Raw genomic sequence first — 26591 nt, forward strand, 5'->3', positions numbered from 1 at the left:
CTTTGTTCCTATGACCCGGGCCGAATGGCCTCCACTTCGCTCTGATTCTCTGACACTATGGTCAATCCCTGCTCCTGTTTGTTATGTTCTAATTTGGAGCCGTTACCACCCAAGGTAATGGTTAGTTTACCTTTGATAGTGGGAACGTGACCTGGAAACTCATCGACGCAGTCACACTGTGGAGAGACCGTTCACCTGCTCCGAGAGTGGGAAGGGATTTACTCAGTTATCCACCCTGCTGAGACACCAGAAAATTCACAACGGGGAGAGACCATTCACCTGCTCCGAGTGTGGGAAGAGATTCACTCAGTTACACCACCTCCTGACACATCAGCGAATTCATACTGGGGAGAGGCCATTCAACTGCTCTGAGTGTGGGAAGGGATTCATTAGTGTATCTAACCTGCTGAGACACCAACAAACTCACACTGGGGAAAAACCCTTCACCTGCTCAGAGTGTGGGAAGAGATTCACTCAGTTATCCAGCCTGCTGAGACACCAGCGAATTCACCCTGGGGAGAGACCATTCACCTGCTCCGAGTGTGGTAAGGGATTCATTGATCCATCCATCCTGCTGAAACACCAGCGGGTTCACACTGGGGAGAAAACTTTTAAATGCCCAGACTGCGGGAAGTGCTTCAAAGGTTCCGGGAACCTGATGTCCCATCAACGTGTTCACACTGACGAGAGACCGTTCAGGTGCTCTCACTGTGAGACTGAGTTCAGATGGTCATCTGACCTTACGGTACACCAGAGAATTCACACTGGGGAGAGACCGTTCACCTGTACCGAATGTGGGAAGGGATTCACTCGATCATCCAACCTGCTGAGGCACCAACACGTTCACAAGTAACTACAGTGATTGGGATTTGCTGTTAATCACATCCAGGACTGAATTATGTTCATTGGAGTTGGTTTCTGTTGATCTTCATAAACCCCAGCCCAGTTATAGGGGCCCATTTGTATTAATGAAGTGCTGTGTGTTAAATACAGTGTATTGAGTCTTTTTAGTACCTTTAGCACAAGTTAGTTCCTTTTGAAAGACTCTGACTCTCCCCTGTCACCTCCATCCTCACCTCCAACAACAAGTGTGAGGAGCTCATGGAGCTTCTTTGTCACTAAGATTGAGACAATCCGATCAGCTGCCCCTGCTGCTTCCCTCCCTTCCACTAGCCCACTGGGACAAAGATCCATCCTCTCGGGACAGGGGTGAATTGCATAGAATTTGCATCAGGAAGTGAATAAAATGGGTGCATTTCAGGGGAAAATGGATAGCTCTAAGAGAAAGAAGGGAATAGAAGATTACATTGGTAGATTTAGCTGAGAAAAAATGGGAGGAGGCTCGAGTGGAGCATAAACACCAGCATGGACTGATTGGGCTGAATGACCTGGTTCTCTGCTGTATATCCCGTGAACTCCTGTGCAATCTAGTCTAAATCCATCTGTCTGGAAGCAGCATTGCATTAAACTGAAAACTAAAATCAAACTTTACCAGGCCATTGTCCTGACCACCCTGCTGTATGGAGCAGAATCCTGGGTCTGCTCTTGGAGTCACATTAAAGCTCTGGAACACTTCCAGCAAAGACACCCGAGGTCCATCCTGAGAATTAGATGACAGGACAAAAGTCACAAACAACGAGGTTCTCCATCACGCTGGGTTCAACAGCTTGGAGACCACTCTCCAGAAAATTCAGCTCAGATGGCCAGGCCATGTTTCCCACATGGACAATCACAGAATTCCCAAGCTGATCTTCCATGGGGAACTGTCTCAGGACAAACAACATCAAGGTGGTCAGTACAACCGATACAAGGACACCCTAAAAAAGAGCCTCACAAACTTCTGCATTGCAGACTGCCTCTCCTCGGAAAACAGTGCAGTCGACCAGCCGAGTTCTGGTCTCTACATTATAGGAAGGATGTGATAGCACTGGAGAGGGTGCAGAGGAGATTTACCAGGATACTGCCCGGGCTGGAGGGTCTGAGCTATGAGGAAATATTGGATAGGCTGGGGTTGTATTCCCAAGAGCAGCGAAGGGGACCTGATAGAGGTGTATAAGATTATGAGAGGCATAGTTGGGTGGATACGAAGGCACTTTTTCCATTAGTAGTGGGGTCAATAACCGGGGGGGGGGGGCATAGATTTAAGGTAAGAGGTAGAAGGCTAAGAGGGGAGTACAGGAGAATTGTTCACCCAGAGGGTGGTGGGAGTCTAGAACTCACTGCCTGAAAGGGTGGTTGAGTCAGAAACTCTTGTAACATTTTAGAAGTATTTAAATATTCACTTGCATTGCCTTAGCCTCCAGAGCTATGGGCCAAGCGCTGGATAATGGGATTAGTGTAGTCAGAACTTTGTGAGCAGCGTGGACACAATGGGCCGAATGGCCTTCTTCTGTGCTCTATGAGTGTATATGTGGTGGCAAGCACTGAAGTTTGGTTCAGTGTGTTTCGAGGACCATCTACACCAAACTCAACATCCGAAGTGCCCAGAGGAAGGTCAGAGGTGGCACAGCGGCAGAAGTTAACCCAATCACCACCAACAACAATATGAACGGTCAGTTCTGTGGACGTCCATGTCGAACCCACACCGAACTCTTCAGTCAGGAGAGGACCCACAGGAAATGATTAAATCATTTACAGTTTGGGCACTCGAACAACGAGGAGTCTACCCCAACATTATCCCTGTTCTCTGGATCGGGGAACTATACCCTGTCTGTATTACTGTGGTGCTGTTAATAAAGTCAGCGTGAGACAATCTGTTGTGAGCTTGATTATCTGGTCTCTGAATCCACGAGATTCATCATTTAGAGTCAACAATATGAACAAGGAAACACATCACGGCCCAAAACACCAGCTCGATATTCCCATGAGAAAGTCTGTAAGTCTGTTATCTGACACCTCAAATGGACAGAACAGAGAAAGATCCCAACTGTAAGAAACCCTTGAATCATTTGTAAATATATTTCAAATGCTGACAGATTCCAGCCGCTTAGATTTCCATCACATTGAAGTTAATGGAAGGTGAGAGCGCAGTTATTCTAGAACTATAAAAAAAACACTAGTTAGAGCACAGCTAGAGTACTGAGTCCAGTTGTAGTCAGCACATTACAGGAAGGATGTGTTCAGACTAGAGCAGGCGCAGAAGAGATTTACCTAGATGTTGGCAGGACTGCAGAATTTTAACTCTGAGGAAAGATTGGAGAGGCTGGGGTTGTTTTCTTTGGGACAGGGGAGGAAGAGGGGAAATTTAATTGAGGTGTAAAAATTATGAGGGTCCCAGATAGGTAGGACCTATTTCATTTACAGAGGTCAGAACCGAGAGGATAGAGATTTAAAGTAATTAGTGGAATGATTAGAGGGGAGTTCAATAATGCTTTTACCCAGAGGGTGGTGGGTCTTGGAACTCACTGACTGAAAGGGTGGTGGAGGCAGAAATACACAGATTTAAAAAGTACTGGGATATACACTGGATGTTCTGTAACCTACAGGATTACGGACCAAGAGCTGGGAAGCGGGATTAGACTGGATTGCTCATTTTCAGCCAGTACAGACATGATGGGCTGAATGGCCTCCTCTGTGCTATAATTTCTGTGATTCTGTTGTGACAAGTGGTCCTCGTGTTTTTATCTGAGACAGGCCTCAGCCCAGTCATTTGCCCTGAGTGTTGATGTGATGGTTCAAGCGAAGAGAATCCGGGTACCGGGAGCAGCAGGAACAATAAATAAAGCCGAGGTGTCAGTAAATACTGATATAGTTTATTTGTTTCTAGTTCCATTTTTATAAATTCTGCTGAATGTTGCCCTCACCCAGTGTCAGGATATTGGATCAGAGCCACCATGGAAAATGAATTTGACACTGGTGAGATAGAAAATGTCAACCGGATCCTTAGTATCTCTGTAACCTCCTCCAGCCCCACAACCCTTCCTGTAAATACAAGGTGTTGTTCTTGGATTACACCCTGAGATAGACAATGTAATTATATTTTAACATTTATTCTTCAAGTAAAGTATCTTTCTCCAGGCTGTTCTCAAGGTTGTGCAAGGTGAAACCAAACAGTGATTTATTTGTACTTCTTGCAGTTTAGTTACTGTATTCACTGCTCACGATGTGATCTGCTCTACATTGGGAAGACCAAACACAGATTGGGTGATCACTTTGTGGAACAACCTCCGTTCAGTCTGTGAGCTTGACCCTGAGCTTCCGGTCACTTGTCATTTTAATTCTCCGCCCCACTCCCACTCTGACCTCTCTGTCCTCGGCCTCCTGCACTGTTCCAATGAAGCTCAATGGGAGCTCGAGGAACAGCAGCTCATCTTTCAATTCGGCACTTTACAACCTTCCACACTCAACGTCGAGTTCAGCAGTTTCTGCACCAACAGAGAGTTGTCAGGATCTGGAACATTCTACCTGAAAAGGTGCTGGAACCTGATTCTATCAGGAATTTTAAAAGGCAGTTGACAGGGATTTGGGATTGAGGAACTTACAGGGTTACAAACAGAAAGTGGGTGTTTGGGACTAAACACGACTGCTCTTTCAAAGAGACAGCACAAGCACAAAGGGTTGAATGGCCTCCTTCTGTGCTCTCAGTTTCAATGATTCTAGGAGTTGGCCATTTAGCCCCTCGAGTCTGTCCCACCGTGCAATCAGATCACGGCTGATCTGTGACCCTTTGTCTCCTGTCCCTTGATTTATACCCTGTGTTAGGAAGGATCTATCAATGCCAGATTGAAACTGAACATTGATCAAGCATGAACTGCTAATTCAGGAAGAGAATTCCAAACTTCTCCCAACTTTACCTGAAGAAGATTTTCCTAATCTCGCTCCTGAAAGTTCTGGCTCTAAGTTTTAGACGATGTTTCTCAGTCCTGGATTCCCCAACCAATGGAAATTGTTCTCCTCTATCTACCACACCATTTCCAATTATATCATGAAAACTTCAAGAAAATCCTCCTCAATCTTCTAAATTCCAGGGAATACAAACCTCACAGTGAGATGATGAATATTGGCAGAATGAATAGGGTACTCAATGGTACAGTCCTAAAGGGTGTGTAGGGACTGGGGGACCTGGGGGTTGATGTGCATACACATTTGAAGGCGAAAGGACATATTGAGAGAGCAGTTCGCAAACTATATGAGATCGTGGGCTTCATAAGCAGATTTAATGTGTATAAACGCAGGGAAAATAAGCTGACCCGTTATAAAGCTCTGGTTAGGTCACAACAGGAGTATTGCATCCAGTTCGGGTCTCCACACTTTAGGAAAGTGGTGAAGGTCCTTGAGAGGATGCGGAGGAGAATCAGAATGGTTCCAGGAAAAACGGAATTCGGTTACAAAGTGAGATTGGAGAAGCTGAAGTTGTTCTTCTTGGAGTTACAGAGTTGAGGGGAGATTGGATAGAGGTGAACAAGATTGTGACAGGTTAAGATAGGGTGGACAAAGAAAATGTTGTTTCCATCTGGTGATGGTACAAGGATTAGGGGGACACATATTGAAGGTTATGGGCAATAGATACAGGGCAAATGCAGGGAGGAACAATTTAAACAACAAGTGGTATTAACCCAGAACTCACTGCCTACAAGCAGGCTGGAAGCAGACATGATCAATGCTTTAAAATTAAATTGGACCAGCATTTAAGAGAAATAAACATGCAGGGGGTTGAAGACACAGTGGGGCAATGAGACAGACTGGACAGCTCTACAGAGAGCTGGCATTGACTCAATGGGCTGAATGGCCTCTTTCTGTGCTGTAATTACTCTGATGCATTTGTTTGACCACTCCTCATAATTTAACCCTTGGAGTCCAGTTGTTATTCAGGTGCATCTGCACTGCTTTCCCACTAAGGCCAATATAGTCTATCCTTCTTAAAGTGTGATCCCCAGAACTGAACACAGTATTCCTGTCCTGATGAAAGGTCATGTTGACTCGAAACATTAACTCTGTTTCTCTCCACAGATGCTGCCAGGCCTGCTGAGTACTTCCAGCATTTTTTATTTTTATTACAGTGGTTCAGGTGCAGTCTAACCTGGATTTTGAAAATGTTGGTGCTTTTCCCACAAAAGTCTTACACCTTCTAACTCCCTGTAAAAGGAGTTTCCAAACACTGGGTGTAAACTGGGCTCCGGGAGTTTGTAATCCGGGTTTGGAGTCCTACACCAGGTGTTAGTGAATCCTCCCAGTCCACCCTCCGGCTCCATTCCTCTCCTGCACTCGGCCCTTTCTCACCCGCTGGACTTTCAACCCGACCGCCTTGATCCCGATCCCCACCCGCGCTGCGCATGCTCCAATTCAAGCCCGGCCACGCCCCTCATTCACTCCGATTGGCCGGAGGAACAGCCGCTCCCGCTGGTCATCCAGGCCCGCCCCCTGTCCCTATTGGTCCAGAGCTGCCGTCAATCATTGTGAGTTGTAGCATGCGCAGAGCGTGAAATCAGGCGTGAGGAGTGCTGGAGCGAGCGGATTTAAAATGCGGGATTTACAAAGACCGAGTGCGGACTGAGAGCTGGAAAAAAGACCCGTGAGCATAGATAGGGCTGGCGGGGAAGTCGGGAGACATTAAGAATTCACGGTCTCTGTCCTAAACCCTCAATAAGGAACCATCCTTCCAACCACACATTAGGCCATTTCTCCGGAAGTAGTGCCCGAGTTAACGGCCGTCAATTTTATCTGGAGTAAGAAGCAGCAGAGCGCATGTGTGGTCACCATCTTTATAGGGGGCAATGTCCAACAGGGAGCATGCGTGGGCGCCATCTTTACAGAGGCTGCAGGCCCGAATGAATGACCCGCAGGAGGGACAATAAATCAGAGATAGAGTTTGGTGTGAAATCAATGGGTTGTTGTAAAACAGGAGATCAGGGGAACAGTCAGAAACAACAACAACTTCTATTAACATCATAAATCATCCCAGTGAGCTTCACAGGAAATCATAAAATAAAGTGTGACACCCAGACATATAAGGTGACAAAAAGTCTCAAATAGTCGCTTGTTTGTACAGAATTTGATTATTACTGAAAAAAGAGACAAGCTGTCAAAGCTTTTCCTGTTGCACTCACCAGGACAGACGCAAGAATCCCAAATTTCAAAGGGAACAACAATTTATACTGCACGAGAAAAGGGTGCTGATTGGTTGGCCCGACAGCTCTGATTGGTTGTTGCCATGGAGAACACAGCAAGGACCTGTCATCCCCTGTGCTTTTGTTTAATTCCACAATAGGCCCCGTGCCTGGGCTTGTTCCTTCTGCCTACAGTGGACAGGACCCTGTGGATGAACATATGTAGCTTCTAGCAAGTGTAAATGAGCCACATTACGAGCCTGACAATTTTTGAAATTTGGTATTCTTCCCTCTATCCTGATGAGTACAAGATAAAATGTTTTGACAGAATGTCTTTTTTTATTAATACTCAATTGTCTTAAAGGAGGACAATGTGGTAGACAGAGGGAGACAATCTCAGAGCTCGAGGGAACTGAAGGCACGGACACTCATGGTGGAGCAACTTAAATAGGGAATGCTAGAATTAGAGCAGTGCAGATATCATAGAGGGTTGTGGCTCTGCAGGAGCCACAGAGAGGAGGCCATTGGGGGATTTGAAAACAAGGATGAGAATTTTAAAATCGAGTTGCTCCTTGAATGGGAGCCGAGGAAGGTCAGGGAATGGGCCTAGCTGTGAATGAAGACACAGACAGCAAAAATATGGATGTCTTCAAGGTTACAGAGGGTAGAAGGTGGGAGACCAGCCAGGAGTGTGTTGGAATGGTCGAGTCTGGAGGTAAACATGGCAGTGATAAGGGTTTCAGCAGCAGATGAGACACTCCTGAGACAGGGGTAAGGTTGGGTGATATTACAGTGGTGGAAACAGGCGATCTTAGTGATGGCACAGACATGAGGTCAGCAACTCATTTCGGTATCAAATGTAACACTGAGGTTGTGAACAGACTGATTTAATCTCAGACTGTTCCTAGGGAGAGGGATGGAGTTGTTGTCTGGGAAATGGAGATTGGAGCAGGGACTGAAAAGTGTCTTCAGTCTTCTCAGTATTTAATTGGAGTTAATTAGTCATCAGGAAGAGAAGCAGGAACCAGAATGGACCATGAGACTGATCCTAAGTTTAACTCAGTTAGAGAGGGAGAGAAGGAAGGAAGGAAACCCTGGGAGGTTGGGAGAAACCACCTTCATGATCGCTAATTTAATCTCCACACAGTAAGTTTTGGACACAAGGTTAACATCTGCTATTCTGTATGGTCAGTCAGGGGGTTTCAGATTAATGTTTCGTCACGAGTAATCACTGAAGTGAATGATCAGCCATATTGTTATCTCCAGTTGTAGAAGTTTGTTAAAAAGATACAGGAGCAATTGTCCAAAACTCTGTTTGGATTTCAGCACAGGGAGGAGGGAGAGTGTGTGAGTCGGGGATTTGCAGCTTTGAGGGAACAAGAGAGGAAAAAATGTTCCATAGAAACTAGAGTTGTCTGTTTTGAATTTCCATCCTGTACTGGCGGTGATGACTTTTGTAAACTCCTTTTACAGGGTATCGGAAGGGGAGGATTTACAGAGGGGGATCTTCAAACCAAACATCACTTCAAGATCTGACAGAGTCACTCGATTCATCAGAACCTGAATATCATCGGTCTTTGAATGTGGAAGGAGAAATGTTTGTCTGTTCTGTCTGTGGGAAAAGATTTCAAACATCAGTGTGACTGGAAAAGCACTGAGACACACATACACCCGAGTGAGAGTGTTCCAGTAAACTGACTGTGGAAAGAGCTTTAACCAGTTACACGGCCTGAAATAACATCACACCATTCACAGTGGGGAGAAACTGTACACGTGTTCTGTGTGTGGACGAGGCTTCAACTGATCATCAAACTTGGAGAGACACAGGGACACAGGCACCATGGAGAAACCGTGGAAATGTGGGGATTGTGGGAAAGGATTCAATCGTCCATCCGAACAGGAAATCCATCGACGCAGTCACACTGGGGAGAGGCCGTTCACCTGCTCCGAGTGTGGGAAGGGATTCACTCAGTTATCTACCCTGCTGACACACCAACGAATTCACACTGGAGAGAGACCATTCTCCTGCTCCGAGTGTGGGAAGGGATTCACTCAGTTATCCACCCTGCTGAAACACCAGCGAGTTCACACTGGGGAGAGACCATTCTCCTGCTCCGAGTGTGGGAAGGGATTCATTCAGTCATCAAACCTGCTGACACACCAGCAAGTTCACAGTGGAGAGAGACCATTTACCTGCACGGTGTGTGGGAAAGGATTCACTGCATCCCCTGACCTGCTGACGCACCAGCGAATTCACACTGGGGAGAGGCCGTTCACCTGCTCCGAGTGTTGGAAGAAATTCACTCAGTCTTCCAACCTGCTGACACACCAGCGAATTCACACTGGAGAGAGACCATTCACCTGCTCCGAGTGTGGGAAGAAATTCAGTCGGTCACCTGACCTGCTGACACACCAGCGAATTCACACTGGGGAGAGGCCATTCACCTGTTCCGAGTGTGGGAAGGGATTCACTCGGTCATCCCACCTGCTGACACACCAGCGAATTCACACTGGAGAGAGACCATTCACCTGCTCCGAGTGTGGGAAGGGATTCACTCAGTTATCCCACCTGCTGAGACACCAGCGAGTTCACACTGGGGAGAGACCATTCACTTGCTCCCAGTGTGGGAAGGGATTCACTCAGTCATCCACCCTACTGAAACACCAGCAAATTCACACAAGGAGAGGCCATTCCGCTGTACTTCCTGTGTGAAGAGATTCAGCCTTCATTCCACCTCAGTGTACACCAGTGAATTCACATTGGAGAGAGAGCGTTCACCTGCTCCGAGTGTGGAAAGGGATTCACTCATTTATCCAACCTGTTGAGACACTAGCAAGCTCACACTGGGGAGATGCTGTTCACCTTCTCCGAATGTGGGAAGGGATTCACTTGGTCATCCCACCTGCTCAGACAGCAGCGAGTTCACAAGTGTCTGCAGAGGATGGATTCTGCTGTTATTGCTGCTGTTAATCGCATCCAGAACTGAACTGTGTTCATTCTGATAGTTGTGGTTTGTTTCTATTGCTGTTCATAATCCCTGTAACTGGGCTGAAGTTTAACATCTTGATGTCTGTTAAATAAATCAGTTTTGTTTCAAACTCTCAGAATGTCGAGTCCTTGATTTCTCCAGGATAAGAGGAGACTGATTGATGTCCTGTTCCCAACTGCTCCATTTTTGGATATTTTCTCCTCTCTTAACTCTAGATTCTTTCAGTTCTCAGACCTTTTGTTACTCTCATGGATACGTCCAGCTCCCCACACCTCCCAGAGAGCCATGGGATCCAGGGAAATATCAGTGTTAAAAACAGAAAATGCTGGAAATAACCAATACTTTTCCAAATGCCAATTGATTTTTGTCCTGGATTATTGTCTCCAGCCTTTCCCCACAACTGATATGAAGCTGATTGTCCTAGAATTGCTGTGTTTTTGAACAGGGGTGCAACATTTACAATCTATCAGTTCTTTGACACCACTACGATATAAGGAGGATTGGAAGATTGTGACCAGAGCCTCCACAAGTTCCATGTGAAGGATGCTGTCTCTGACAGTGCAGCAGTCCCTCAATGTCATCCTGGAGTGTCAGCCTAGATAATGCGCTCAGGTTTATTAATATTTCCTCTTGTTATTGATGTGGGTCATTAAGAAACAATGGACTCTTATGATGTCATCCAGTCCCAGTGCGATGATGTCATCCAGTCCCAGTGCGATGATGTCATGAAGACTATTAAATACCAGCGGAGCCTTAGTGGTGAAAACAGTTTTGTTCGAGATGGCAGCAAGTCCATTACTGATAGATCAGCAAATGGAATTAATGGGAAAGAAAGTGAGGCAGATCATGAACATCAGGAATAATGTTGTAAATTATGAGGATGGAAACATGTACAGTATATGCCCCATCTTCCGACACTCTGCCACATCTCCCGACACTCTGCCCCCATCTCCCGACACTCTGCCCCATCTCCTGATACTCTGCCCCCATATCCCGACACTCTGCCCCATCTCCCGACACTCTGCCCCCGTCTTCCGACACTCTGCCCCAGCTCCCGACACTCTGCCCCCATCTTCCGAGCAGCCTGTCTCTACCTCTGCTGAACCCACACAGGATACACCATGTTGAAGCCAGAGGAAAGGACTGGGCGAGAAATTGTAAATCACCAAGGGTGTGCACATGGGGGTTTAACAAAATATTAAGTTTCCTGTATTTAACAATGAAGCTTAAAACGCATTGATTGGAACTATTTCCAACTTTTGTCCGTTTTGACATCCTGTGGGCCAGCTCACCCTCTCACTGGGTTCATGCTGAATGTCAATCCAGGCTGGGAGCCATTGGGTGGATGTGCAATGGGTGGATGAGTGGCTGAAGGAATGTTCAGTTCACAGGGAGGGGGATGCGGGAGGGGGGTTGGTGCTGGTGGTGGGAAGTGTTCATTCTGAAGGAGTCCCACCTGAAACAGTGACCACTAACTTATCACTTTCCAATGGTGATTGACCTGCTGTGTATATCCCCAGGTTTGTTCTGTTCGGTTTTTCAGTATTTATATATTTTTATTTTTGCTAAAACATGTTCTTGTTCTGACACTGAAATCCAGAGGATTTTATCTCTGTTAAAGTCAATCTCCATCGAGTACACAGGAGGACTCAACTGGTCCAAACTTCTTATGGTATCGATAGACCAAGATCCTACAAGATGTTTATTTGGGGAATTGTTTTTCTCTGAAACCCGGGATGGTTAAACTATGACCCAAAGTTCAGATTTGGGCTTTGAGCCTGGGCTATGGGGCCCACATACATGGAGCACCATTACCGGTTGTCCTTCATCCCCAGTTTTAATCACTACCATTGGTGGCCGGGCCTTCAACTGCCTGGGCCCTAAGCTGTGGAATTTCCACCCTAAACCTCTCCACCTTTCTAATTCACTTTCCCCCTTTCAGACACTCCTTATAACCGACCTCTTTGACCAAGCATTTGGTCATCTGACCTAATATATCCTTATGCCTCTGTGAAACTTCTTGGGACAATGTATTACGTTAGAAACTCGATATAAATGTAAGTTGTTGCATTTGTTATTGTAATTCAGTCAGACCTGATCACTTATTGAGTCTGTATGAATGTAACTCAGATAGACACAGCTTGTGTCATAGTTCAGTGAGATCTGATCATTCACTGAGTGAGAGAGCCTGTATCAATGTAACTCGGATAGACACAGCTTGTTGGAACAGACCTGGGGAGAAAGAGGCTCTGAATTAATCTCTGGACTTTCTGTTCTCCACAGTTGGGAAAATGGTGATTCTTTCCAAACATCCAAATGACGAATCAAGTCATTAAAGATGATTTGTTGTTTTGAGTTGAATTATTTGGTAGAATTAGAGTGAAGGAATGGGATTGACCCACAGCCTGAGCCACCACTTTAAGGACAGGAAGAGAGAGAATCTGGAGAGGAGAAAAGAATTAGTAGGAGACCAGGCACTGAATCTGGAACAATGAGCAGAGAGGGGGAGGAGTGTGTGGGACAGGGATTTATAGATTTGGGGGAATGAAAGGAGAAAGAATAACCCATAGAAACTAGAATAGTCTGTTCTGAATTTCTATCCTGTACTGACATTGATGGCTTTTGTCAACCCTGTTTACAGGGGATTAGAGGGAGAGGATTTTCAGATGGGAAACTCAAACCAAAAATCTTGCAAGATCTTATAGAGTCACTGAATTCATAAATAATCAGCCTCTGATTATGGAAGGAAAAATGTTTGTCTGTTCTGTCTGTGGGGAAATATTTAAATCATCAGTGTGACTGGAAAATCAGCGGGACACACACACACACACGAGTTGGAATTGCATCTCGGGGTCAAACCTGGCATCACGTGTGCAAAAAGTCTGGTTTCGATTCAGACGGTTGTGAGGAAGAGGAATGGAGTTGGTAGCTCGGGAATGAAAACAATGGCTTCAGTCTTCCCAATACTTAATTGGAGGAAATTTCTGCACATTCACCACTGGATATCAGACAAACAGTCTGATAATTTAATAAAAGTGGAGAAGTGGAGAGAGCTGGTGCTGAGGTAGAGCTGGGCACTGTCAGTGTATATGTGATAACTGACACTGTGTTTTCAGATAATGTCATTTTGGGGAACATGTTGATGAGAAATAAGAGGCCAAGGCTGGATCCTCTGGGGGACACCAGAGGTAACTGTGGGAGTGGGAAGGGAAGACATTCCAAGTAATTCTCTGGCTATGATTAGATAGAGAAGAATGGAACCAGGAGAGAGCAGCCCCACCCAGCTGGACGACAGTGGAGAGGTGTTGGAGCAGAATGGTGTGGTCAACATTGTCAAAGACTGCAGATAGGTTGAAGCTTGAGTAAATCAGTCTAAATTTGAGAGATCTACATATACAGTTTTAAAAAAAGCATTTTTTCAGGATTATGAAAAGTTTTATGAGCCATAAAATGTTTGTAGAGGAGAAAACACCTTTCTGGCTGTTTATCACATCAATAGATTCTGTTGTCGATAACTGAAACCCTATTGTAGTGACTAATAAATCTGCTTGTGTGTGTAATTAGCAGTCATTTATATGAAATATCCTGTACACGCAGAAATGGAATTTCAAGATTTTATTTAGTGAAGAATTATAGAGAATTATAAAGAGAATTAAGAGTTAATTATACATGAGTCTAATTTACAATGTAGACTTTACATTATATTAAATTTCCATTGAGCTTAGAGCAAGTATTTAGCTGCTTGAAGTGCTGTCTGCACAATAATGATTGTCCAAACTGTCTGTCTGAAGCCTCCTTCCCCCCGCCCTGCTCAACATCTCCTGTAACCCCCAGATTTTCACTCTAAGGTCACACCAAGTCTGAGTCATTAAAATGAGGCCTCACTGGGAAAGGTTTGGGAAATGCTGTATTAATAGACTCAGCACTTTGTGTTTAACACAAAGCTGTTCTATTTGAATTTTATCCACAACATTAACCCTTATATCTATCTGGAGTTTATTAACATCAGCAGAAACATACAGTAACGAACATAGTTCAGTCCTGGATGTGATTAACAGCAAAATCCACTTACTGTCGTTACTCATGAATTCGCTGGTGCATCAGCAGGTTGGGTGCCTGAGTGAATTTCTTTCCACGCTCGAAGCAGGTGAACGGTCTCCCCCTCAGTGTGAACTCGCTGGTGTCTGTGCAGTGTGGATGACTGAATGAATCCCTTCCCACACTTGGAACAGGTGAATGGTCTCTCCCCAGTGTGAACTCGCTGGTGTCTGCGCAGTGTGGCTGACAGACTGAATTTGTTCCCACAGATGGAGCAGGTGAATGGTCTCTCCCCAGTGTGAACTTGCTGGTGTCTCTGTAGTGTGGATAACTGAGTGAATCTCTTCCCACACTCAGAGCAGGTGAATGGCCTCACCTTAGTGTGAACTCGCTGGTGTGTTAGCAGTGTGGTTGACTGAGTGAATCCCTTTCCACACTTGGAACAGGTGAATGGTCTCTCCAGTGTGAGTGCGCTTGTGTATAGTGAGTTGATAAGATTGCCTGAACCCAGCCCCACAGTGAGAGCACCTAAACGGTCTCTCATCAGTGTGAACACGTTGATCCGACATCAGTTCCTGGGAACTTTTATAGCACTCCCCACAGTCTGGGCATTTAAAAGATCTCTCGTCAGTGTGAACTCGCTGATGTGTCATTAGGTTCGCTGAATTAATGAATCCCTTCCCACACTTTGAGCAGGTGAATGGTCTCTCCGCAGTGTGAACTCGCTTGTGTGTCAACAGGGCAGATAACTGAGTGAATCCCTTCCTGCACATGGGGCAAGTGAATGGTCTCTCCCCAGAGTGAGTGCATCGATGAGTTTCCAGCTCTGATGGGGATTTGAATTGTTTCCCACAGTCCTCACATTTCCAAGGTTTCTCCCGGTTGTGACTGCGCTTGTGTCTCGACAGGCCAGATGATCGGCTGAAGCCTCGTCCACACACAGAACACGTGTATGGTTTCTCCCCACTGTGAACGGTGCTTTTTCCTTCCATGTTCAAAATCCGATGATATTCAGGTTACAATAAATTGGGCGACTCCGTCAGATCCTGATGTGATGTTTGGTTTGAGTTTCCTGACTGCAAATCCTCCCCTTCTAATACCCTGTGAAATTGATTTAAAACAGAAAAAAGGGAGTGAGAGAGAACCCACAAAAACACAAAGGCAGGTTGTGAAATTGAGCTGAATGAATCTGGGAATTTGTGGGGCCAGCACTAGGCAAAAGTGACCATGAAAACTGCTGGATTGTCATAAAAACCCAACTGGTTCACTAATGTCCCTCAGGGAAGGAAACCTGCCACCCAGTTTGGGCCTATGGATGACTGTGCCCTCCACAGGAGGAGAGAGAGACAGACAGGGGTTGGCGTTGGGGGTGGGAGGGAGAGGAGAGAGAGACAGACAGGGGTTGGCGTTGGGGGTGGGAGGGAGAGGAGAGAGAGACAGAGATGAGTGAGACAGCATGAAAAGGAGAGGGATAAAAACAAAAAGTGTTGGAAAATCTCTGCAGGTCTGGTAGCATCTGTTGAGAGAAAAACAGAGTTAACGTTTTGAACCCGTATGACACTTTTCTGGAATAGGTGAAGCAGAGGGGATTTACATTTCTACAACTCGACCAGACCTTTCATAGAATGTCCCAAACCCTCAACCTCCACCACCTACAAGGACCAGGGTAGCAGGTGTATGTGAACATCATCACCTCCAAGTTGACTTGTCTGACATTCAGTACTGGATGAACAACATTTCCTGCATTTAAACACTGGGAAGAGTGAAGCCGTTATCTTCCGTCCCCGCTACAAACTCCACTCTAGATCCACTGGCTCCCTGCAACTGTCAGAGGCCGAGCCAGTCTGTTGAAAAATCAGTGTCATATTTGACCCCGACATGAGCTTCCAGCCACATATCCACATCATCACCAAGACCACCTATTTCCACCTTAGTAACATCGCCCGACTCCACCCCAGTCTCAGCTCATCTGCTGCTGAAACTCTCATCCATTCCTTTGTTACCTCTAGACTTAACTATCCTTACACACTCCCGGCCGGCCTCACACATTCAGCCTCCCTGTAATCTTGAGGTCATCCAAAACTCTGCTACCCGTGTGCTTACTCACACCATGTCTTGTTCACCCATCACCCCTGTGCTCACTGACCACCAAAGACTCAGGGTTAAGAAACACCAAAATGTTAAATTCCTCTTCCATATTTTCAAATCCCTTTCTATGGAATCTCCTCCAGTCTCACACCCCTCCGAGATATCTGCGCTCCTCTAATTCCAGCCTCCTGGGCATTCCTGATTTTAATTGTCCCACCTTCAGTGGCCGCGCCTTCAGCTGCCAAGGCCATGAGCTCTGGAATTTCCCCCTAAACCTCTCAATACCTTTTTCCTCCTTTAGGATACTCCTTAAAACCTTTTGATTAAACATTCGCTCACCTGCGCTCATGTCTTGTTATGTGGCTCAGTGTCGAATGTTTCTTTATAACATTCCTATCAATCACTTTGGAGCTTCCTATTACTCAAAATGTGCAATGTAAATACAGAGTGTTGTTGTTGATTTGGACATATATCACTGCCCCTTCATAATCACTGGGTGAATAACCTGTAACTCCTTACCGAGCAGCATTGTGGGAGCACCTTCACCACACGGACTGCAGCGGCTCAAGAAGGTCAAACATCATCTTCTCCACAGGCAACTGGGGATTGGCAATATTTGCTGGTCTTGCTAGTGAAAGGACAGGGGAGGGACTAACTGATTTGCTCTTGGAGAGAGCCAGCATGGGCACAATGGACTGAATGGCCTCCGTCTGTATTGTAATCATTCAGTGATTCAGTGACTGGTTGAGAAAGGACCTACACTGGAGGCCAGGGACCAACTTGTGTAACCAACAGCCACCCTGATACAAACCGGCTCTTAATTGGTCCGTCTGTGTTTCTAGACTCGGTTCTGTGAGCAACGCCTGCAATAAAATAATAGCAAAATACTGCAGCTGCTGGAAATCTGAAATAAAAAGAGCAAATGCTGGAAATACTCAGCAGATCAGGCATCTGTCTCTGGAGGGAGAAACAGAGTAAACATTTCAGGGGGTGCAGGATGAATCAAGGGGAATAAAAATGGTGCAGAATTTGATGGTCAATAAAAGCTCAAAAGTGGAAGAGGAATGGACTTTAGCGCAGGAAAAACAATTCCTGACTATGAAAGATACTGTGGGAAGATAAAGCTGGGAAGACAGCAGCACATGGGCAGTGGTGGAAACCTCATTTAGTCACAGTCAGCAGAAGTAACAGTAAAATCCAAAATAGAGCTAAAATACACCCAATATTAGAAGCAGAGGAAGTTAGACGAAGGCAGAGAGGTGATCAGGGAGGGCAGAGGTGACACAGAGCAATGGATGGACCTGGAATCAGATCCACAGTGAAGGAGCCACACAAGCCCCAGAGACGTGGAACTTCTCACAGAGATGAGAATAAAACTAAAAGCTCTAAATTGTCGATGAATGGTGAAAAATACTCAACTCTGAAACTGAAACTTTGAAAAACTCCCAAAATCACAGGGTGTCCAGGGGAGACAGAGGGGGTCCAGGGTGAGACCGAGGTGGTCCAGGGGGAGAAGGAAGGGGTCCGGGGGGAGACTGAGGGGGTCCAGGGGGAGATGGAGGGTGTCCGGGGGGAGTCTGATGGGGTCCAGGGAGAGACCGATGGGGTCCGGGGGGGAGACTGAGGGGGACGAGGGTGAGACTGATGGTGTTCGAGGGGGAGATTGAGGGTCTCCAGGGAGAGACTGAGGGGGTCCAGGGGGAGAAGGAGGTTGTCCAGGGGGAGACTTAGGGTTTCCAGGGGGTGATTGAGGGGGTCCAGAGGGAGACCGAGGGTTTCCAGGGGGAGACTGAGGGTGTCCAGGGGGAGACCGATGAAGACCAAGGGGGTCGGGGGGGAGACTGAGGGGGTCCGCGGGGAGACTGAGGATGTTCAGGGGGAGATTGAGGGTGTCCAGGGGGAGAATGATGGGGTCCATGGGAAGACCGATGGGGCCCGTGGGGAGACTGAGGGGGTCCGAGGGGAGACCATGGGGGTCAAGGGGGAGAATGACGGGGTCCAGGGGGAGACCGAGGGGACCGGGGGGACACCGGGAGGGTCCGGGGGGAGACCGAGGGGGTCCGGCGGGAGACTGAGGAGGACCAGGGGGAGACTGAGGGAGTTCGAGGGGGAGACTGAGGGTGTCCAGCGGGAGACCGATGGGGCCCGTGGGGAGACTGAGGGGGTCCGGGGGGAGACTGAGAGGGTCCGGGGGGAGACTGAGGGTGTCCAGGGGGAGACTGAAGGGGTCCGCGGGGAGAATGTGGGTGTCCAGGGGGAGACTGAGGGGGTCCAGGAGGAGACTGAGGGTGTCCAGTGGGAGACTGAGGGTGTCCATGGGGAGACCGATGGGGCCCGGGGGGAGACTGAGGGGGTCCGGGGGAAGACTGAGGGGGTCCGAGGGGAAAATGAGGGGGTCAGGGGGGAGAATGAATGGGTGCAGGGGGAGGCGAAGGGCGTTCGAGGGGGAGAATGAGGTTGTCCGGGGGAGACTGAGGGTGTTCGAGGGGGAGAATGAGGGTTTCCAGGGGAGACTGAGGGTGTCCAGGGGGAGACTGAGGGGGTCCGGGGGGGAGACCGAGGGTGTCCAGTGGGAGACTGATGGGGGTCCAGGGGGAGTCTGAGGCTGTTCGAGGGGGAGACGGAGGGTGTCCAGGGGGAGTCTGAGGCTGTTCGAGGGGGAGACAGAGGGTGTCCAGGGGGAGACTGAGGGGTTCCAGGGGGTGACTGAGGGGGTCCGGTTGGAGACCGAGGGGGTCCAGGGTGAGACTGAGGGGGTCCAGGGGGAGACTGAGGGGGTCCGGGGGGAGACCAAGGGTGTCCAGGGGGAGCCTGAGGGTGTCCAGGGGGAGACTGAGGGTGTCCAGGGGGAGAATGAGTGGGTCCAGCGGGAGACTGAGGGGGTCCAGCGGGAGACTGAGGGGGTCCATGGGGAGACTGAGGGTGTCCAGGGGGAGACTGAGGGTGTCCAGGGGGAGACTGAGGGTATTTCAGGGGGAGATAGAGGGGGTCCAGGAGGAGACTGTGGGTGTCCGGGAGACACCGAGGGTTTCCAGGGGGTGACTGAGGTTGTCTGGGAGGGGGGGGGGGGAACTGAGCGGGTCCAGGGGGGGACTGAGGGGGTCCAGGGGGAGATTGAGGGTGTTCGAGGGGGAGACCGAGGTTGTCCAGGTGGAGACCGACTGGGTCCGGGGGGAGACCGAGGGTGTCTACGGGAGACTGAGGGGGTCCGGGGGAGACCGAGGTGGTCCAGGAGGAGAAGGAAGGGGTCCGGGGGAGACTGAGGGGGTCCAGGGGGAGACTGATGGGGTCCAGGGTGAGACAGAGGGGGTCCAGGGGGAGACCTAGGGTGTCCAGGGGGAGACTGAGGGTGTCCAGGGGTTGAATGAGGGTGTCCGAGGCTTAACTGAGGGTGTCCAGGGGGATACTGAGCAGGTCCAGAGGGTGACTGACGGGGTCCAGGGGGAGACTGAGGGTGTCCAGGGGGAGACTGAGGTTGTCCAGGGGGAGACTGAGGGTGTTCGAGGGGAGAAGGAGGGTGTGCACGGGGAGACTGAGGGTGTCCAGTGGGAGACCGAGGGGGTCCAGAGGGAGACTGAGGGTGTCCAGGGGTGGACTGAGGGAGTCCAGGGGGAGAATGAGGGTGTCCAGGGGGAGAATGAGGGTGTCCAGGGGGAGAATGAGGGTGTCCAGGGGGAGGCTGAGGGGGTCCGGGGTAGACTGAGGGGGGTCCAGGGGGAGACTGAGGGGGTCCAGAGGGAGGCTGAGATGATCCGGGGACAGACTAAGGGGGTCCGAGGGGAGACTTAGGGGGTCCAGGAGGAGACTGAGGGCGTCCAGGGGGAGGCTTAGGGGGTCCAGGGAGAGACTGATGGGTTCCAGGGGGAGACCGAGGGGGTCCAGGGGGAGAATGAGGGTGTCCAGGGGGAGACCGAGGGCGTCTGGGGACAGGCTGAGGGGGTCTGGGGTAGACTGAGGATGCCCAGGGGGAGACTGAGGGGGGTCCAGAGGGAGACTGAGGGGGTCCAGGGGGAGGCTGAGGTGGTCCGGGGACAGACTGAGGGGGTCCGAGGGGAGACTTAAGGGGTCCAGGGGGAGACTGAAGGGGTCCGGGGGGAGACCGAGGGCGTCCAGGGACAGACTGAGGGAGTCCAGGGGGAGACTATGGATGTGCAGGGGGAGACTGAGGGGAGTCCAGGGGGAGACTGAGGGGGTCCGAGGGGAAACTGAGGGTGTCCAGTAGGAGAATGAGGGTTTCCAGGGGGAGACTGAGAGTGTCCAGGGGGAGACTGAGGGTGTCCAGGTGGACACCGAGGGGGTCCATGGGGAGACGGAGGGCGTCCGTGGGGAGACTGAGGGGGTCCGGGGACAGACTGAGGGGGTCCGAGAGGAGACTGAGGGGATCCAGGGCGAGACTGAGGGGGTCCAGGGGGAGGCCGAGGGGGTCCGGGGGGAGACCGAGGGCATTCATGTGGAGACCAAGGGCGTCCGGGGGGAGACCGAGGGGATCCAGGGACAGACTGAGAGGATAAAAGGGGAGACATAGGGTGTCCAGGGGGAGACAGAGGGGGTCCGGGTGGAGACTGAGGGTATCCAGGGGGAGACTGAGGGTGTCCAGGGGGAGAATGAGGGTGTCCAGGGGGAGGCTGAGGTGGTCCGGGGACAGACTGAGGGGGTCCGAGGGGAGACTTAGGGGGTCCAGGGGGAGTCTGAGGGGGTCCAGGGGGAGACCAAGTGCATTCATGGGGAGACCGAGGGCGTCCAGGGGGAGACCGAGAGGATCCGGGGACAGACTGAGAGGATACAAGGGGAGGCATAGGGTGTCCAGGGGGAAACTGAGGGGGTTCCAGGGGGTGACTGAGGGGATCCAGGGGGAGACTGAGGGGGGTCCAGGGGGAGACATAGGATGTCCAGGGGGAGACTGAGGATGTCCAGGGAGAGACTGAGAAGTTCCTGGGGGTGACAGAGGGTGTCCAGAGGGAGACTGAGGGTGTCCACGGGGAGACTGAGTGGGGTCTAGGGGGAGACTGAGGGGATCCAGGGGGTGACTGAGGGGGATCCGGGAGGAGAGTTAGTGGGTCCAGGGGGAGAGTGAGGAGATCCAGGGGGAGGCTGAGGGGGTGTGGGCGGGGACTGAGCGGGTCCAGGGGGAGGCTGAGGTGGTCCAGGGGGAGACTGAGGGTGTCCGAGGGGGGACTGAGTGGGTCCGGGGTGAGACTGAGGGGGACCAGCAGGTGACTGAGGGTTTTCGAGGGTGCGACTGAGGGTGAAAAGGGTGAGACTGAGGATTTTCGAGGGGGAGACTGAGGGTGTCCAGTGGGAGACCGCGGGTGTCCGAGGGGAGACTGAGGGTGTCCAGGGGGAGACCGAGGATGGCTGAGGGGAGACTGAGGGTGTTCGAGGGGGAGAATGAGGGTGTTCGAGGGGGAGACAGCGGGTGTCCAGGGGGAGACTGAGGGTGTCCATGGGGAGACTGAGGGCGTCCATGAGGAGACTGAGGGTGTCCAGGGGAGACCGAGGTGGTCCAGTGTGAGACTGAGTGTGTCCGGGGGGAGACTGAGGAGGTCCAGGAGGTGACTGAGGGGGTCAGGGCGGAGACTGAGGTGGTCCGAGGGGAAACTGAGGGTGTTCAAGGTGGAGACTGAGGGGGTCCGGGCGGAGACTGAGTGTGTTCGAGGGGTAGAATGAGGGTGTCCAAGGGGAGACCGAGGGGGTCCAGGTGGAGTCTGAAGGGGTCCAGGGGGAGATTGAGGGTTTCCAGGGGGGTACCAAGGGTGTCCGGGGGGAGATTGAGGGTGTCCAGGGGGAGATTGAGGGTGTCCAGGGGTGGACTGAGGGAGTCCAGGGGGAGACTGAGGGTGTCCAGGGGGTGACTGAGGGTGTCCGGGGGGAGACTGAGGGTGTCCAGCGGGAGACTGATCTGTCCAGGGGGAGTCTGAGTGTGTCCAGGGGGAGAATGAGGGTGTCCAGGGGGAGGTTGAGGGGGTCTGGGGTAGACTGAGGATGCCCAGGGGGAGACTGAGGGGGGTCCAGGGGGAGACTGAGGGTGTCCAGGGGGAGGCTGAGATGGTCCGGGGACAGACTGAGGGGGTCCGAGGGGAGACATAGGGGGTCCAAGGGGAGACTGAGGGGGTCCAGGGGGATACCGAGGGGGTCCAGGGGGAGAATGAGGGTGTCCAGGGGGAGACCAAGGGCGTCCGGGGAAAGGCTGAGGGGGTCTGGGGTAGACTGAGGATGCCCAGGGGGAGATTGAGGGCATCCGGGGACAGGCTGAGGGTGTCCAGGGGGAGACTATGGATGTGCAGTGGGAGACTGAGGGGGGTCCAGGGGGAGACTGAGGGGGTCCGAGGGGAAACTGAGGGTGTCCAGTAGGAGAATGAGGGTTTCCAGGGGGAGACTGAGAGTGTCCAGGGGGAGACTGAGGGTGTCTAGGTGGACACCGAGGGGGTCCATGGGGAGACGGAGGGCGTCCGTGGGGAGACTGAGGGGGTCCGGGGACAGACTGAGGGGGTCCGAGAGGTGACTGAGGGGGTCCAGGGGGAGGCCGAGGGCGTCCGGGGGGAGACTGAGGGTATCCAGGTGGGATTCGAGGGTTTCCTGAAGGAGACCGATGGGGTCCAGGGGGAGACCGAGTGGGTGCAGGGGGAGACTGAGGGTGTCCGGGGGGAGACCGAGGGGGTCTGGGGGGAAGAGCGAGCGTGTCCGGGGGGAGATTGAGAGTGTCCAGGGGGAGATTCACGGTGTCGAGGGGGATACTCAGGTTGTCCAGGGGGAAACTAAGGGGGTCTGAGGAGTGACCGAGGGTGTCCAGGGGGTGACTGAGGGGGTCCGGGGAGAGACCGAGGTTGTCCAGGGGGAAACTGAGGGGGTCCGAGGGGAGACCGAAGGTGTCCAGGGGGAGAGTGAGCGGTTCCGGGGGGAGACTGAGAGGGTCCAGGGGGAGACCGAGGCTGTCCAGTGGGAGACTCAGGGTGTCCAGGGGGAGACCGAGGGTGTCCGGGGGGAGACTGGGGGTTTCCAGGGGGAGACTGAGGGTGTCCAGTGGGAGACCAAGGTTGTCCAGAGGGAGACTGAGGGAGTCCAGGGGTAGACCGAGGATGTCAGAGGGGAGACTGAGGGTGTTCGAGGGGGAGAATGAGGTTGAAAAGGGTGAGACTGAGGGTTTTCAAGGGGGAGACTAAGGGTGTCCAGGGGGTGACTGAGGGTGTCCAGGGGGAGACAGAGGGGGTCCGGGTGGAGACTGAGGGTATCCAGGGGGTGACTGAGGGTGTCCAGGGGGAGAATGAGGGTGTCCAGGGGGAGGCTGAGGTGGTCCGGGGACAGACTGAGGGGGTCCGAGGGGAGACTTAGGGGGTCCAGGGGGAGACTGAGGGGGTCCGGGGGGAGTCCGAGGGCATTCATGGGGAGACCGAGGGCGTCCGGGGGGAGACCGAGGGCGTCCGGGGGGAGACCGAGGTCGTCCGGGGGGAGACCGAGGGGATCCGGGGACAGACTGAGAGGATACAAGGGAAGACATATGGTGTCCAGGGGGAGACTGAGGGTGTCCAGGGGGAAACTGAGGGTGTTCCAGGGGGCGACTGAGGGGATCCAGGGGGAGACTGAGGGGGGTCCAGGGGGAGACATAGGATTTCCAGGGGGAGACTGAGGGTGTCCACGGGGAGACTGAGTGGGGTCTATGGGGAGACTGAGGGGATTCAGGGGGTGACTGAGGGGGATCCGGGGGGAGAGTTAGTGGGTCCAGGGGGAGACTGAGGAGATCCAGGGGGAGGCTGAGGGCATTTGGGCGGGGACTGAGCGGGTCCAGGGGGAGGCTGAGGGGGTCCAGGGGGAGACTGAGGGGGTCCGAGGGGGGACTGAGTGGGTCCGGGGGGAGACTGAGGGGGACCAGCAGGTGACTGAGGGTTTTCGAGGGTGCGACTGAGGGTGAAAAGGGTGAGACTGAGGATTTTCGAGGGGGAGACTGAGGGTGTTCGAGGGGGAGACCGCGGGTGTCCGGGGGAGATTGAGGGTGTCCAGGGGAGACTGACGGTGTCCAGGGGGAGACCGAGGTGGTCCAGGGGGAGAATGAAGGGGTCCGGGGGGGAGACCGAGGGTGTCCAGGGGGAGATTGAGGATTTCCAGGGGGTGACTGAGGGTGTCCGAGTGGAGACCGAGGGGGTCCACGGGGAGACTGAGGATGTTCAGGGGGATATTGAGGGTGTCCAGGGGGAGAATGAGTGGGACCATGGGGAGACCAAGGGTGTCCAGGGGGAGCCTGAGGGTGTCCAGTTGGAGACTGAGGGTGTCCAGGGGGAGACCGAGGGGGTCCGCGGGGTGACTGAGGGTGTTCGAGTTGAGTCCGAGGGTGTCCAGGGTGAGACTGAGGGTATTTCAGGGGGAGACAGAGGGTGCCCAGTGGGAGACTGAGGTTGTCCGGTGGGGGGGGGACCGAGGGTGTCCGAGGGGGGGACTGAGGAGGTCTACGGGGAGACTGAGGGTGTCCACGGGGAGACTGAGGGGGTCCAGTGAGAGACTGAGGGAGTCCAGGGAGAGACTGAGGGTGTTCGAGGGGGAGACCGAGGTTGTCCAGGTGGAGACCGACTGGGTCCGGGGGGGAGACCGAGGGTGTCCAGGGGGAGACTGACGGGGTCCGCGGGGAAGACTGAGGGTGTCCAGGGGGAAGACTGAGGGCGTCCGAGGGGAAAATGAGGGGGTCAGGGGAGAGAATGAGGGGGTCCAGGGGAGGCGAAGGGTGTTCGAGGGGGAGAATGAGGGTGTCCAGGGGAGACTGAGGGTGTTCGAGGGGGAGACTTTGGGGTTCTAGGGGAAGACTGAGGGGTCCAGGGAGAGACTCAGGGTGTTCGAGGGGGTGAATGAGGGGTTCCGGGGGAGACTGAGGGGGTCCAGGGGGCAGACTGAGGGGGTCCGGGGGGAGACGCAGGGGGTCCGAGAGGAGACCCAGGGGGTCCGGGGGGAGACGCAGGGGGTCCGAGGGGAGTCTGAGGGGATACGGCGGGAGACTGAGTGGGTCCGGGGGGTGAATGAGGGTGTCCGAGGCTTGACTGAGGGTGTCCAGGGGGATTCTGAGCGGGTCCAGGGGGTGACTGAGGGGGTCCAGGGGGAGACTGAGGGTCTCCAGGGGGAGACTGAGGTGTGTCCGAGGGGAGACTGAGGGTGTCCAGGGGGAGACTGAGGGTGTTCGAGGAGGAGAAGGAGAGTGTGCACGGGGAGACTGAGGGTGTCCAACAGGAGACCGAGGGAGTCCAGAGGGAGACTGAGGGTGTCCAGCGGGCGGCCGAGTGTTTCCGGGGGGAGACTGAGGGTGTCCAGGTGGAGACCGAGGGTTTCCTGGGGGAAACCGAGGGGGTCCGGGGCAGACCGAGTGGGTGCAGGGGGAGACTGAGTGTGTCCAGGGGGAGACCGAGGGGGTCCGGGGGGAAGAGCGAGGGTGTCCGGGGGGAGATTGAGAGTGTCCATGGGGAGACTGAGGGGGTTGAGGGGGAGACTCAGGTTTTCCAGGGGGAAACTGAGGGGTCCGAGGGGAGACCGAAGGTGTCCAGGGGGAGACTGAGCGGTTCCGGGGGGAGACTGATGGGGTCCAGGGGGAGACTGAGGGGGTCCAGGGGGAGACCGAGGGTGTCCAGTGGGAGACCGAGGGTGTCCAGGGGGAGACTGAGGGTGTCCAGGGGGAGACCGAGGATGTCTGAGGGGAGACTAAGGGTGTTCGAGGGGGAGAATGAGGTTGAAAAGGGTGAGACTGAGGGTTTTCGAGGGGGAGACTGAGGGAGTTCGAGGGGGAGACTGCGGGTGTCCATGGGGAGACTGAGGGTGTCCAGGGGAGACCGAGGTTGTCCAGTGTGAGACTGAGTGTGTCCGGGGGGAGACTGAGGAGGTCCAGGGGGAGACTGAGGTGGTCCGAGGGGAAACTGAGGGTTTTCAAGGTGGAGACTGAGGGGGTCCGGGCGGAGACTGAGTGTGTTCGAGGGGTAGAATGAGGGTGTCCGAGGGGAGACTGAGGGTGTCCAGGGGGAGACTGAGGGTGTCCAGGGGGAGATTGAGGGTGTCCAGGGGGGGACCAAGGGTGTCCGGGGGGAGACTGAGGGGGTCCGGGGGGTGACTGCGAGGGTCCAGGGGGAAACTGATCTGTCCGGGGGAGTCTGAGGGTGTCCAGGGGGAGAATGAGGGTGTCCAGGGGGAGGCTGAGGTGGTCCGGGGACAGACTGAGGGGGTCCGAGGGGAGGCTTAGGGGGTCCAGCGGGAGACTGAGGGGTTCCGGGGGAGACCGTGGGGGTCCAGGGGGAGATTGAGGGTGTCCAGGGGGAGTCTGAGGGCATCTCGGTGGAGACTTATAATGTGAAACCACAGTCCTCCCTCCCACTGAGATACTGATCCTTCCAACATAGAGGAATTTGGGGAAAGAGTGGCTTTGATGCTCAGATTTTCTCTGTTTCCATATGATCAGATTGATCGA

The 26591-nt window shown here is 52.5% G+C and overlaps 2 protein-coding genes across 2 annotated transcripts in view; both read left to right on the top strand.

Moving 5' to 3' along the window:
- The window catches only part of LOC144698080 (uncharacterized), a 642405-nt gene extending 630049 nt beyond the window's left edge, over positions 1–12356 (top strand). Inside the window, exons 2-3 of the mRNA XM_078570002.1 lie at positions 8520–9668; positions 12320–12356. Coding sequence (XP_078426128.1) covers positions 8887–9668; positions 12320–12356 — 819 coding nt within the window. The 5' untranslated portion in view covers positions 8520–8886. The remainder of the gene's footprint in view (positions 1–8519; positions 9669–12319) is intronic.
- LOC144697680 (uncharacterized) overlaps positions 1–26591 on the top strand; it is a 242269-nt gene that overhangs the window by 66058 nt on the left and 149620 nt on the right. The window lies entirely within an intron of this gene.

This window comes from Cetorhinus maximus, chromosome 23 (assembly GCF_964194155.1).
Source record: "Cetorhinus maximus chromosome 23, sCetMax3.hap1.1, whole genome shotgun sequence".
Classification (NCBI taxonomy): domain Eukaryota; kingdom Metazoa; phylum Chordata; class Chondrichthyes; order Lamniformes; family Cetorhinidae; genus Cetorhinus; species Cetorhinus maximus.